At 48.0% G+C, this 11,517-nt stretch overlaps 1 protein-coding gene across 1 annotated transcript; it reads left to right on the top strand.

The window, feature by feature from the left end:
- Window positions 1–294: 294 nt before the first annotated feature.
- Window positions 295–11,371, top strand: thop1 (thimet oligopeptidase 1). Its single transcript, XM_088622357.1, has 13 exons — window positions 295–526; window positions 2,648–2,854; window positions 4,019–4,167; window positions 5,238–5,345; window positions 5,611–5,713; window positions 5,947–6,107; window positions 6,502–6,637; window positions 7,200–7,566; window positions 8,010–8,211; window positions 8,688–8,874; window positions 9,725–9,853; window positions 10,257–10,393; window positions 10,955–11,371. The coding sequence occupies exons 1-13, from the start codon at window positions 514–516 to the stop codon at window positions 11,114–11,116; spliced, it is 2,061 nt and encodes a 686-aa protein (XP_088478483.1). The 5' UTR covers window positions 295–513; the 3' UTR covers window positions 11,117–11,371.
- The last annotated feature ends 146 nt before the right edge of the window (window positions 11,372–11,517 follow it).

The following is an 11,517-nucleotide window of genomic DNA, read 5'->3' on the forward strand; positions in this document are numbered from 1 at the left end:
AAAACAAAAAAAACGAAAGCATGTGGCGCGGGTGTGTGACTGTATTAAATAATTGCTAGTTTTTTAATTACGTTTTAGTTTCTTTATTGATTTCGCTGGGTATTTTTTTTCACCTTGTCCCACAACAGTTAAAGTGCCTTTGCCGTGGAATCGCGAAACAGAGGGCATCGGGGTCGACCATTCAGAGTCGCCGCTGACGTGTGCTGTTATTTTTGTTTGCCGTAACCTGCAACCGAGGCTCAGGGCGACCCGCCGCACTGTTGTGAAATTAATTAAACAGACGGGACAGTCAGGAGTCTGGGACGGAAGTACCGTTAATAAAACAACGCCCCCCGAAGCGGAAGCGACCGCCGGTTTCCAGGGGAACGAGTGATTGACAGGATGGCCAACCAACCACCGAGTTTCTGCTGCTCAGCCCGGTAGTAGCGTGGTTCAGTGTGAGCAGACACCATTCTGACCCGGAGCTCTTCAGCGGAGTATTTGCAGGGCGAATTTACTTCATCCTTGTGTACTATGGCCCCGACAGGTGAGTTATTAAACCTTTTTTTTGTCAACCTACGTCCCCATAAGTACCCACAGTTTAAATTTCTTCGATGAGCTCCTCTCATTTGCAAGATGAATTGCTTTTTGTATACTGGGTGCTGCTCAGAAATCGGACCGTACTATGTTACTTTACGGGGGGTTACGTAATTAAAACGTTAAAATGTATTTTTTTTTTATGGAGTGCAGTTTTTCTTCAGATAACTTCAATATTTTCCACTGAAAAGTCCGGCAAAGGCGGCGTGTGTCTAGCTGGGATAACGTGCTCAATCATTTGCTCTCGCAAAGTGCAGCCGTGAACTTGAGGTCACCCCTCCCAGACACAGTCTGTTTACACGAGTTTCACTGCGGGCAGTCCCAGCTCCCAACTCTCCCGAGCAGATAAGTGGGAATCGCGTTTAGGTATTTGATTACAAGAGTAACACGGGAGTCAACTTGAGGAGGCAAGCTATAGGTTCGAGTAGTTGGTAGATTTCCTTCTTTTCGAGGTGGATTTGTTTTGAAAGAAGAATTTCCCAAAAATTCAGTCCGTGGTCGTGGATGAAACTCGCTTGTCCCCCTAATCGTCGGCTCGAGTAATCTTTTCGCGGATGTCACTGTGTCAGTGTATCTGTCACTGTCAGTGTCAGGTGGACGTGATTTAAGAGTGGTGATTTAGGTGACACTCCTAACCTAAGCTACGAAGAAGCTCTACACAGATTGTCTTGCAAAAAAGGGACCCATATATTCAATTGCATCAGTCACGTCTTTTTCTGTAGCCACCTGCACTACAGTACAGTATAACAAAATTATATCCAGAAAGGAGTTACTCGAAAAACTGACATTCAGTAGATCTGAAACTCCGTTTGCTTATGTAGTGTTTGAAACTATTAAACATTTTCCATAATTGCAAAAACAGATAATAATTAATAAGTGTTATTTTGAACAGTTAAAAACACCACCTGTATAATGTCCCCCTAAGAGAGTTCAGGCATGTTCTTTTTGAAAGGAATTTCTCTGGGTGTCAGTCAGTCAGCATATTCCTCTCCGGTCACACTAAGGGACATGTGCTGTGGGTGGTTATCATTGGGCTTTTGGAGTGCCCTCTGTAAACCTCTCCTGGCACTAAGAAAATTTTAATTTAAGGTACTGTTGATGGTTAAATATGGTTCTCCAGTAGCCTGAGCTTGTGAACAAAACATTTAGCAATCGTGTTTTAACGTTGTCTCACAAAAGAGATGACGGGTTGTTAGCCAACCTGTAGACTTCAGCATCTCGCACAACTTCAGGGCTGTTTGTGTTGGTGAGGATTGATTGGCTACATTACCCACGTCACACTTCTTCATTTCTGGTAAGCATCATAGATCAGGAGCACATCGCAGACATGAGCCACTGTATGTCACCCTGTACAATTTCAGTGCCACAGCTTTAATTGTTTTGTTTTCCAGAATTTCTGCATTCTGCATATTTTTTTCTGCATAAAAAGGAGTTGTGTTGTGTGCTTTTAAATTTTGTCTCGTGCGATTTTTGTCATTGGGGGCCACAGCCTTTGCCCATTTAGCCCATCCAGAAGTGCCCTGCACACACACGCTAGTGCTGTGAACAGTACTCATCATTCTAAGCAACTGCAGTTGGAGTTTGTAACTGTTCTGTTGGAACAGGTCAAAGGTCATATCAAAGGTGACACACCATGCCCCCATAGTAAACCCGGTGTCCGTCAGACAAAGGTACAGTTGTGCAGGTTTCAGCATTTTACTTTACAAATAAAACACGTCAGCAGGTTATCAAAAGACACGGGATGATTACTGGTGCACTGTCTATTTGGCTGCAGAAGAGTGGGGGAGCAAGAGTTTATCATCGAGCACATGTTCGGACGTATCCGAGCCCAAGAAACAACCATGACAGTGAGGAGTCTGAGCTACTTCTTGAAGCGAGGACCACGCCGGTACACTGCTCTGCTCCACCTAGCTGGAGCGAATTGTTTTGTCGCAGCTGGTAGGCAAGAAGGGGAAACACTGTAACCCCCCCCAGTGCCCCTGTCCGCAAGCGTCCAGCTGCCCTGACGTTGTCCTGACCAGCGTTGGCCAGCGCGGTGCAGGGCCTGACCCATCCCCCGCCCCCTCGGCAGGTGAGGTCGTGATCGCCAGCGCCCCGCGGGTCTGCGCCGAGAACCGCCTGCGCTGGGACCTGAGCCCCGAGCAGATCCGGCAGCTGGCCGACGAGCTGATCGAGAGGACCAAGCGCGTGTACGACGCCGTGGGGGCCCTGGAGCTGGAGGCCGTCACCTACGACAACGCCCTGAAAGCGCTGGCCGACGTGGAGGTGGAGTACACGGGTAAGGACGCGTCCTGCTGCGTTTCCGCTCGTGGCGGCACACGGACACGTGGGCTGGTTTTCCGTTCAGAACGCGAGCTCACCTCTTCGGTCCTGGTCCTGGAGAGCCACGCTTCGGCTGGTTTCGAGAAACAGTTGGAATCATGCCTCCCTGAGCCAATAACGGATTCAGTTAGGCCACTAATTGGTCTTTAAAAATGAAAATCCGTGTGTCTCTAAAGCTGTGTCCTCACTCCAGGTCCAGATACCAGGATATCCGGATAAGGGATTTGGAAAGGGAATTGTAAGCTGGTGTTGTTAACTCTTGAAGGTTCCTCACGTGAATCTAAACGGAAGGAACAGATGATGACCTAGGATCTGAACAACCTAAAAGGAGTAAACAAATCTCGTGCCATTTGGTACAAAATTCCTTAAAAATACCTTCACTCTTACAAGTGCTGAGAAAAACCAACTACGTCTTGCTGAAGTAGGTTAGTTTCCTGCCCATGACTGTTTTAAAGTGTATTAAATGTATGCTGTCATGACATGCAGTAATTACAAGCACTGAAGTCATAAATGTCAGTAAAAGGGATAAATGGCATCAGATTTTTAAAATCTGTTTGCAGATTTCTTTAGCGACTTTACTTGACTAAAATAAAAACGCTTGTTTGCATAAGCAGATAAGTCCAGATAAGCCCACAGCAACATCACTTAACACACAGGCCACTACAGAGCCTTTGTTAAAGGCCTGAGCTGGCAGGAATGCAGCAGGCAATGGTATAGAGTGCTCAGCATTTTCTACATAAAGAGTAGCTGACACTTTGCCTGTGTTTGACAACAAATTGTATGTAGGTATTGTTAAAGGAACTGGGAAGTATATACATTTTTTTCTGAGGTTTTGATTGTTTGGAGGCCTGGCGTAAATCTGTAGTTGGGGGGGGCTGCAACTTTGTCAGAATCTCCTTTGTCCGAGTGCTGACATTCCCCTTTTTTGTTAGGTTATTCCTGCTGAAAAGAGAAGACAGGAAACACAACACTCCACAGCCAAAACGTGTTTCCTTTCTTCTCTTTTCAAATAAACCTTTACTTGTTCCTTTGTGGTTTATTATGCATGAAGTCTTTATTTGTCCAATTAGCCTGAAGGTGGTGTCCTAAGGATTGAACGTGTAACCTGTATCTTTTTCAGTGCAGAGGAACGTGCTTGACTTCCCCCAGCATGTGTCCTCCAACAAGGAGGTGCGGGAGGCCAGTACTGAGGCCGACAAGAAGCTGTCGGAGTTCGACGTGGAGATGAGCATGAGGGAGGACGTCTACAGGAGGATCGTGGCTCTGCAGGTGAGGGCCCCGAGCTGCCGCCTGGCTTCTGCCGCACAGGTGGGCGACGAGCAAGGCAGATGGGTGTTGGGGAGAGACCCCAGTGAGCAGAAGAGATGAGGTGACACCCCTTGATTCCGTTTGCTAGACGGAACCATTCTATCTGACATTGTGCTCTGTCACGGGTCGGTTCGTTCGCTTAGCAGTGAAATACAGCAGGCAGGGGAGTGTGCAGGCCTCTCCACTCACCGAGGATTCATCTCGGCTTTATTAAGAAATGGACATCGGGCAGGGAGTCAGGTTAGTTGCTGATATTAGAGACACTAAGCTGCAACTGTGAATCGCCTGTGAGCTTCATGCATGTGATATAATATGCAGTTGTCATTCTGTGGGAGATCATCTTCACACGAACATTCAAGGGGCTATGGCCAAGGTTGCAGCCTGGCCCCATACGCCCCTCATCTGGGAGCAGAAATGTCTGGTGCAAAAGCTCGCAGCTAGTCCTCTGTAGATCCCTGTATTCACTTTCAGCCATCCAGGCAGCAATCTCATTGTGTCCCCATAGGAGGTTTTTCCCAGGCAGCATAGATACTTGGAAGTGAAGCAACTGCCCTGAGCTTGTTATTTCGTCTCTGAGCTCCGTCCCTGGGGGGAAGGCCATTAGTATCAAATTATGCAGGGGGTTTACAAGCATCCCACAATGAGAAGAATGAGTGTAAATGGTTGAAATTGATTGTAATGGGTGCTCTGTCTCGGGTAAAGATGTGTGTTTGAATGAGGCTGAGTTCTTCTTGTGAAGAGAATATTGGAAGATCTATCACTTAGGGGCACAATTTTTCATCCTTTTTTTACCAAGTAACTAATTTGCGAAATTCTCATTTCCAATGACAACCAGCAGCGTGGTTTTACAGCAGGCTGTTTGCTAGAGCAATCAGAGTCGAGTGCTTTGCTCATGGGCGCTACAGCAGACTCCCCAGCAGATCTGAACCCATGACCCCTGGTGTGGAGTCCAGAGCTTATACCAGAACTCTGCGCTGCTGCAAGCAAAGAGAGATGAACGACTTCAGCAGGCCCTTCTTGCTCGTTTACAGGAGAAGCTAGATGCAGACAGCCTGCGCCCTGAAGCCAAAAGGTACATGGAGAGACTGATTAAGCTTGGGAAGAGGAATGGCCTCCATCTGCCCAAAGAGACGCAGGAGGTAAGTCATCAGTGTGCACTGTTACACCTCCCATACACCTCCCATACACCTCCCATACACCTCCCATACACCTCCCATACACCTCCCATACACCTCCCATACACCTCCCATACACCTCCCATACACCTCCCATACACCTCTTTCCTCGCATTTCTTAAAGGCAAAAAGATATTACTTATCCAAATTAGCACCTGTTCCTCTACAAGGCTTGACCGGTCTCTCCTAAAAATGAGATAGGACATCTTTTCGTCTTAATTTTTTTCAGGAAATTAAGAAAATCAAGAAGAAATTGAGCAACTTGTGTATCGATTTCAACAAGCACCTGAATGAGGATACCACCAGCCTCTCCTTCAGCAGAGAGGAGCTGGGTAAGACTGTCTCTGGACTGGACTGCATCTGTTTAGCACCCTTATTCTACAGATTAGGCTGCTGGTCTGCTTGACGTGTGTGAAATAATTATTTTTAGTCTTTGTTTTTATATGTGCTACTGTAGTAGTAAAAATAGCTGCTGTAAGAGGTGTTGGTAGGTTGGCGCTCTTCCTCTGGAGCAGAACTTCTCCAGATTTTGATGTGCAATACTCCTTGATTACTCTTCTCCCAGGAGGACTCCCTGAAGACTTCCTCAGCTCCCTGGAGACGGACGAGGATGGCAAGCTAAAGGTCACTCTGAAGTACCCTCACTACTTCCCTACCATGAAGAAGTGCCACGTCCCCGAGACCAGAAAGAAAATGGAGGAGGCCTTCAACTCCCGATGCAAAGAGGTCATGCTCCTTCCTCAGCCCGAACTCACTCCCAGAGCCCCGCGGTGTTGAAATCGACTCCTCCAAAGGGAGCAAAGTTGTCCCATTGACTCCCACAAGATCTCTGTGCCCCTGGCATTAACGCCAGAGCATCTGTAACCATGTTTGTCTGCTCCATTGTGTGCTAGGTGTTGTCTTTATCAGTTTAGTTTACTTCAGCATCAGTAGAATAGCAGAATAGTATACCCTAAGGATTCCTTCAAAATGAAATCAGAGTTTACTAAAATAACAGAAAGGCAAACACTCTGAAATGAGAATCTGGAGCCTTCCTGGGCCAGGAGTAATGTCCGGCAGAGCTTGTGGCTCTGCTTGTCCAGGGCAGCCCTGCTGAGAAATGTCCCGTCTCCCCATGCAGGATAACTCGGAGATCCTGAAGGAGCTGGTGGAGCTGCGTGCCCAGAAATGCGCCCTCCTTGGGTTCTTCAACCACGCTGACTTCGTCCTGGAGATGAACATGGCTAAGTCCAGCAAACAAGTGGCTGCGTTCCTGGGTACCCAACCTCTTTGCCTAGAAGCCTCTTGGGCCTTAGGCCAGAAAGTCGAGTGAGATGAGCGACATAATCAGTATATAAAAATGACCCTCTCTCTGTCTGTATCGGTGTTTCTACTGCTGCTGAGAACTGGCAGAGCATCTGTACACAAAGGGACATAGATATGACTGCTTGTTGTTTGCAATTTGTTTAATCCCACCTAAATTCCAGATTGGAAGACGCACCATAAATGCATTCTGGGACAGTGCACAAAAAACTTTGAGAAAGCTAAAGTATCAGAGGCTGTTTGGCTCATCATTTGGTTGGTAGTAGGTTATTGATTTCAAGATCTCATACAGCTGTTCCTTGAAGGATTCCTGCCTTGTAAGCTTCAGCAGCCTGAGTGCGTAACTTGTTACAGACACCTAAAACTCTTTGTGTAATGAAGATACCCTACCTAGTTACTATTAAAATGCACCTTCTCTTAATGTGCACTTGTGTCCGAAAAGTCATCTTCCACAAAGAGGTCATGAAGGAGTTTGTTCTGCCAGCAGTCCAGTAATTGCTTGGTTTTCTGGTGCAGATGAACTCTCGCAGAAGCTGAAGCCGCTGGGCCAGGAGGAGCGGGCGGTCATCCTTAAACTGAAGGAGAAGGAATGCGAGAAGCGGGGGCCGAAGTTTGATGGGCAAATCCATGCCTGGGACACCCGGTACTACATGACCCAGGTCGAGGAGACCCAGTATGCGGTGGACCAGAACCTCCTGAAGGAGTATTTCCCCATGGAGGTGGTCACCCAGGGTTTGCTGGACATCTACCAGGACCTGCTGGGCCTCAGTTTCCAGCTAGAGGAGGGTGCCCCTGTGTGGCACGAGGACGTCAAGCTGTATACTGTCAAGGACCGCGCTTCTGGTGACATCATTGGCCAGTTCTACCTGGACCTTTTCCCCAGGTGAGTCTTGTGTTTCAACACACCTGAGCATCGTGCAGCAGTGCTGATGTTCTTCCTAAAAAGGAAGAATAATCCAGTACCCTCCAACTGGTATTCTAAATGAAAAGGCACGATGGAGTGTTCTTTGGGTCTAAGATGAAACTATACATTGTCAGTCTCTATTGCTTTGAGGTTTAAAATTGTGTCGTGGTTTTGTGAAATTGACTACTTTTCAAAACGGTAAAATTTCCTAGTCGATTTTGAATCCACATACTGATAAACGCTCATCTGCAATCTACAGAGGTCTGCCCTTTTCTGTAGTAAGTATAGTAGTAGGACAAGTATGTTTTTTTCCCCGGTGGTTTTCCCAAAGGAAGTCTGATCTAGTAGCTCCACGACTGTTTGACCGATGCGTTTGCAGCTGTAAGGCCGCACTCCCAGCGCTGAACTCCTGTGTTTGGCAGGGAGGGGAAGTACGGCCATGCGGCCTGTTTTGGCCTGCAGCCAGGCTGCCTGCTCCCTGACGGGACCCGGCAGATCGCGGTGGCCGCCATGGTGGCCAACTTCAGCAAGCCCACCGCCGAGGCCCCTTCGCTGCTGCAGCACGACGAGGTGGAGACCTACTTCCACGAGTTCGGCCACGTCATGCACCAGCTCTGTGCACAGGTGAGGGAGGGCCCTGAGTACTGTGGCGCATCCTGGAGCTTCTGGGGCTTCTGCGCTTGTGTGGGAACGGTATAACAATGAACACGACTGCTTGAGAGAGGTGTAGCTATTTCAGTTAGTTAGGTCTGAATTTTAGATTTAAGGGCTTTTTTCTTCATTATATACAGTGTTGAAATTAGTGAAAATGACCCCAGTCCAGCAGGCTTTATAGACAGCTTTTAAATCAACAATTTGTACAGGCCTGAAACAATTTAAGCCTGATCGATTAAACAGGTGTTATGTTCAATTAAGTCACTGAGGGATCGTTTCGAACAAAACTCCTTCATCCCTCAAGGAACAGTGTTCCCTTCATTATAAAATGACTTGCTTAATTGATCAAGATGATAAACAAATGTCCTAATCGTGAAACATCAGGGGATTTAGCATGACCCAGAATAATAAGTGGATCGCACACTCAACGCCTCGTGCCCCCGCAGACGGAGTTTGCCATGTTCAGCGGCACCCACGTGGAGCGGGACTTCGTGGAGGCGCCCTCTCAGATGCTGGAGAACTGGGTGTGGGAGAAGGAGCCCCTGCAGCGGATGTCCAAGCACTACAAGACCGGCAGCCCCATCCCCGAGGAGCTGCTGGACAAGCTCATCAAGTCTCGCCTGGCCAACACCGGTAACCCCCTGGAGCAAGGCCGTGCGCGGTTTGGGTCCCGTGGCTGTTCTGCAAAGAAGAAGTGCAGCATTATGTCCAGGAATGGGTAGTCATCCTGTGATCAGAGCAAGTCCTGTCCACTGGTGTCCAGATCTGCATTTGTCTCATTTCCCAAACTGATTTGCTTATTCTTAACATAATTTAGATACTGATTTTCCATATTGAGCCAGAAATGTAGCCTTAAGAAGACGTGATGACAGGTAGCACAGAGGTGTTGGCAGTCAGCACTGCTACCTCATGGCTCCTGAGTACTGAGACCTTGGATTTCATTCTGGACTTGGGCTCCTTCTGTGCAGAGTTTGCATGGTGTCTCAATGTCCGCACGTGTTTTCTGAGTCTTCTGCGCTTTCCTCCCATGTTGAAAGCGTGTTTAGGTTAAATGGTGACACTAGACTGTCAGTGTAGGTGTCATGCGATGGCTCCCTTCATCGAAGATGGACACTGTTGACACTGACACCGTCTTGGCTAGGGAAAACTGCTGTAATTTATAGTCTGACAGATATGTTGGTCTGTGCTAATATCTCCCTGGATAAGGTTGTTCATCACATAAAGTGCGCCTGAACTACAGGATAGAAAATTACTCAAGAAAAACTCCAGGGCCTAATTGTGACACAGAGACATCGAGCTTAGTCAATATTGTTTTGCTGTATAACTCCCTTTGTGCTTCACCTTAAAGCACCCTATAGCAAAGAATTACAAATACAGCAGTATGAAACCTGATCCCATCCCAAGTGCGTTAAATAAAGGAATGTTCTGTGTTTGGCTCTAGAGTAACAGATGTTTCGGTTTGTCTGGGCTCTCCATCACTCAGGTCTCTTCAACCTGCGGCAGATCGTTCTGGCCAAGGTGGACCAGGCCCTGCACACCAAGAAGGGCCTCGACCCGGCGGAGGAGTACGCCAGGCTGTGCCGGGACATCCTGGGGGTGCCTGCTTCCTCAGGTATGACAGGCAGGGGCTGGGAAACCTGGCTCAGGAAATGAGCGCAAACAGAGCCCCGTGATGGAGTCCTACCGCACCCTTACTGAACCGGCACCTGTGTATGACACCATGATAACTAGAGCTAGAAGAAAACACATTAACATGTACAAAAAAAGGAGGTCTGATAAAGCCGACTCAGTGGAAGGAGCAGGAGGTACGACAGAGACGTGCCGGAGTTTGGAGCCCCCAGCTGTTGATGCTGCTGGCTCACCGCGATGTCAGTGAGAGACGACCTGCTCCTCCGGGAGGCGCTAACTCCTGTGGGACACAGAAGGGCCTGATGGGTAGCACATTCCAAATGGCTGTGAAAGGCGGGCATGTTGGGAGGAGCTCGGCTGTTAACTCTGTCTTCTCCATCCTTCAGGCACCAACATGCCGGCCACATTTGGCCACCTGGCCGGAGGCTACGATGCTCAGTACTACGGGTACCTGTGGAGTGAGGTCTTCTCCATGGATATGTTTTATGCCCGCTTCAAACTGGAGGGCATCATGAACCCCAAGGTCAGTACACCTTTATCTGTTAAATATTTCATTTTCCCAAGGAGTTCTGGGGCTCGGTGAAAAAAGTGAAAAAACACAATGTTTTGGCTGTGGAGCCTTCTTCGGGTGTGAGAAAGACAGGGCAGACAGCAAAGATTAAATAGCACAGGAGAACGAAAGCTGGGAGAGTGGAGGAGGCTGGAGCAGGGGAGAGGCAGAGAGGCCACTCAGGTGGTGCGAAGTGGAGAGAGGTGAAGAGAGGGGTGAAGTTGAAACCTGCATGAGAATAGATAAGATTACATGAAAACAAATCTGTCATTGAGAGAAGGGGGAAGGTGTGAACCAAGTTTCAGGAGAATTTTTGTTTCTGATGTCTTTCTGCTGTGGGAGTAAAGAAACCCTTCTTTGAGAACACAGACGGAGAGATCGGTGTGATCATGGCCGTCTGAGGTGAAATGAGAAACTATGGACTTGGAGAAATCTTTAATCTTCACAGCCCTAACATGTCCTCTGAACCACTCAGACTACTTTTGCATATTTACTATATGTGTTTCTCAGTGCGCTTGCCTCTTATTCCAATAGGTGGGCCTGGACTACAGGAACTGCATCTTAAAACCCGGAGGGTCGATGGATGCAGCCGACATGCTACAGAACTTCCTGGGTCGCGAACCAAAACAGGAAGCGTTCCTCTTAAGCAAAGGACTGTCAGTGGAGGTGGAAGCAGGCACGCCCTGCGCCTGCTGACCTCCTCCTCCCCTCTGATGCACCCAGATTAACCCACCCACACCAACCCCAGCGCACCTGTGGCCAGTGCAAGAGACTGCAGTCCAGGCGGTTTGAGAAAGACCCTGACCCACCCCCTCCACCCCACCTGACCTTCCCTACTCCCCCCTTGTATGCGGTGTTCAGTTTTTTGAGATGACTTTGGGCTGTTTCAAATAATTTTTTGGGATTGTATTTGAAACCAGTTGAGAATCATGAAAAATGTTCAAAATATTACTCACAGTGTTGGTGTTACTTTGTTGTTTCTCCTTGATGTCCTCATTGTTGAGTCACTAGATATGTGGTTTGAGGTTGCTGTACATCTGACTTAGTAACTACATAACAAGCCAGTCCCACTTCCTCATGTACCACCTGGATGTTGG

This window comes from Lepisosteus platostomus, chromosome 27, assembly GCF_059453375.1.
Source record: "Lepisosteus platostomus isolate fLepPlt1 chromosome 27, fLepPlt1.hap1, whole genome shotgun sequence".
Lineage (NCBI taxonomy): Eukaryota > Metazoa > Chordata > Actinopteri > Semionotiformes > Lepisosteidae > Lepisosteus > Lepisosteus platostomus.

Coding starts and splice junctions, on each gene's coding strand:
- thop1 (XM_088622357.1), top strand. Junction 8,875..9,724: donor GTCTCGCCTGGCCAACACCG/GTAACCCCCTGG, acceptor TCCATCACTCAG/GTCTCTTCAACCTGCGGCAG. Junction 9,854..10,256: donor GGGGGTGCCTGCTTCCTCAG/GTATGACAGGCA, acceptor TCCATCCTTCAG/GCACCAACATGCCGGCCACA.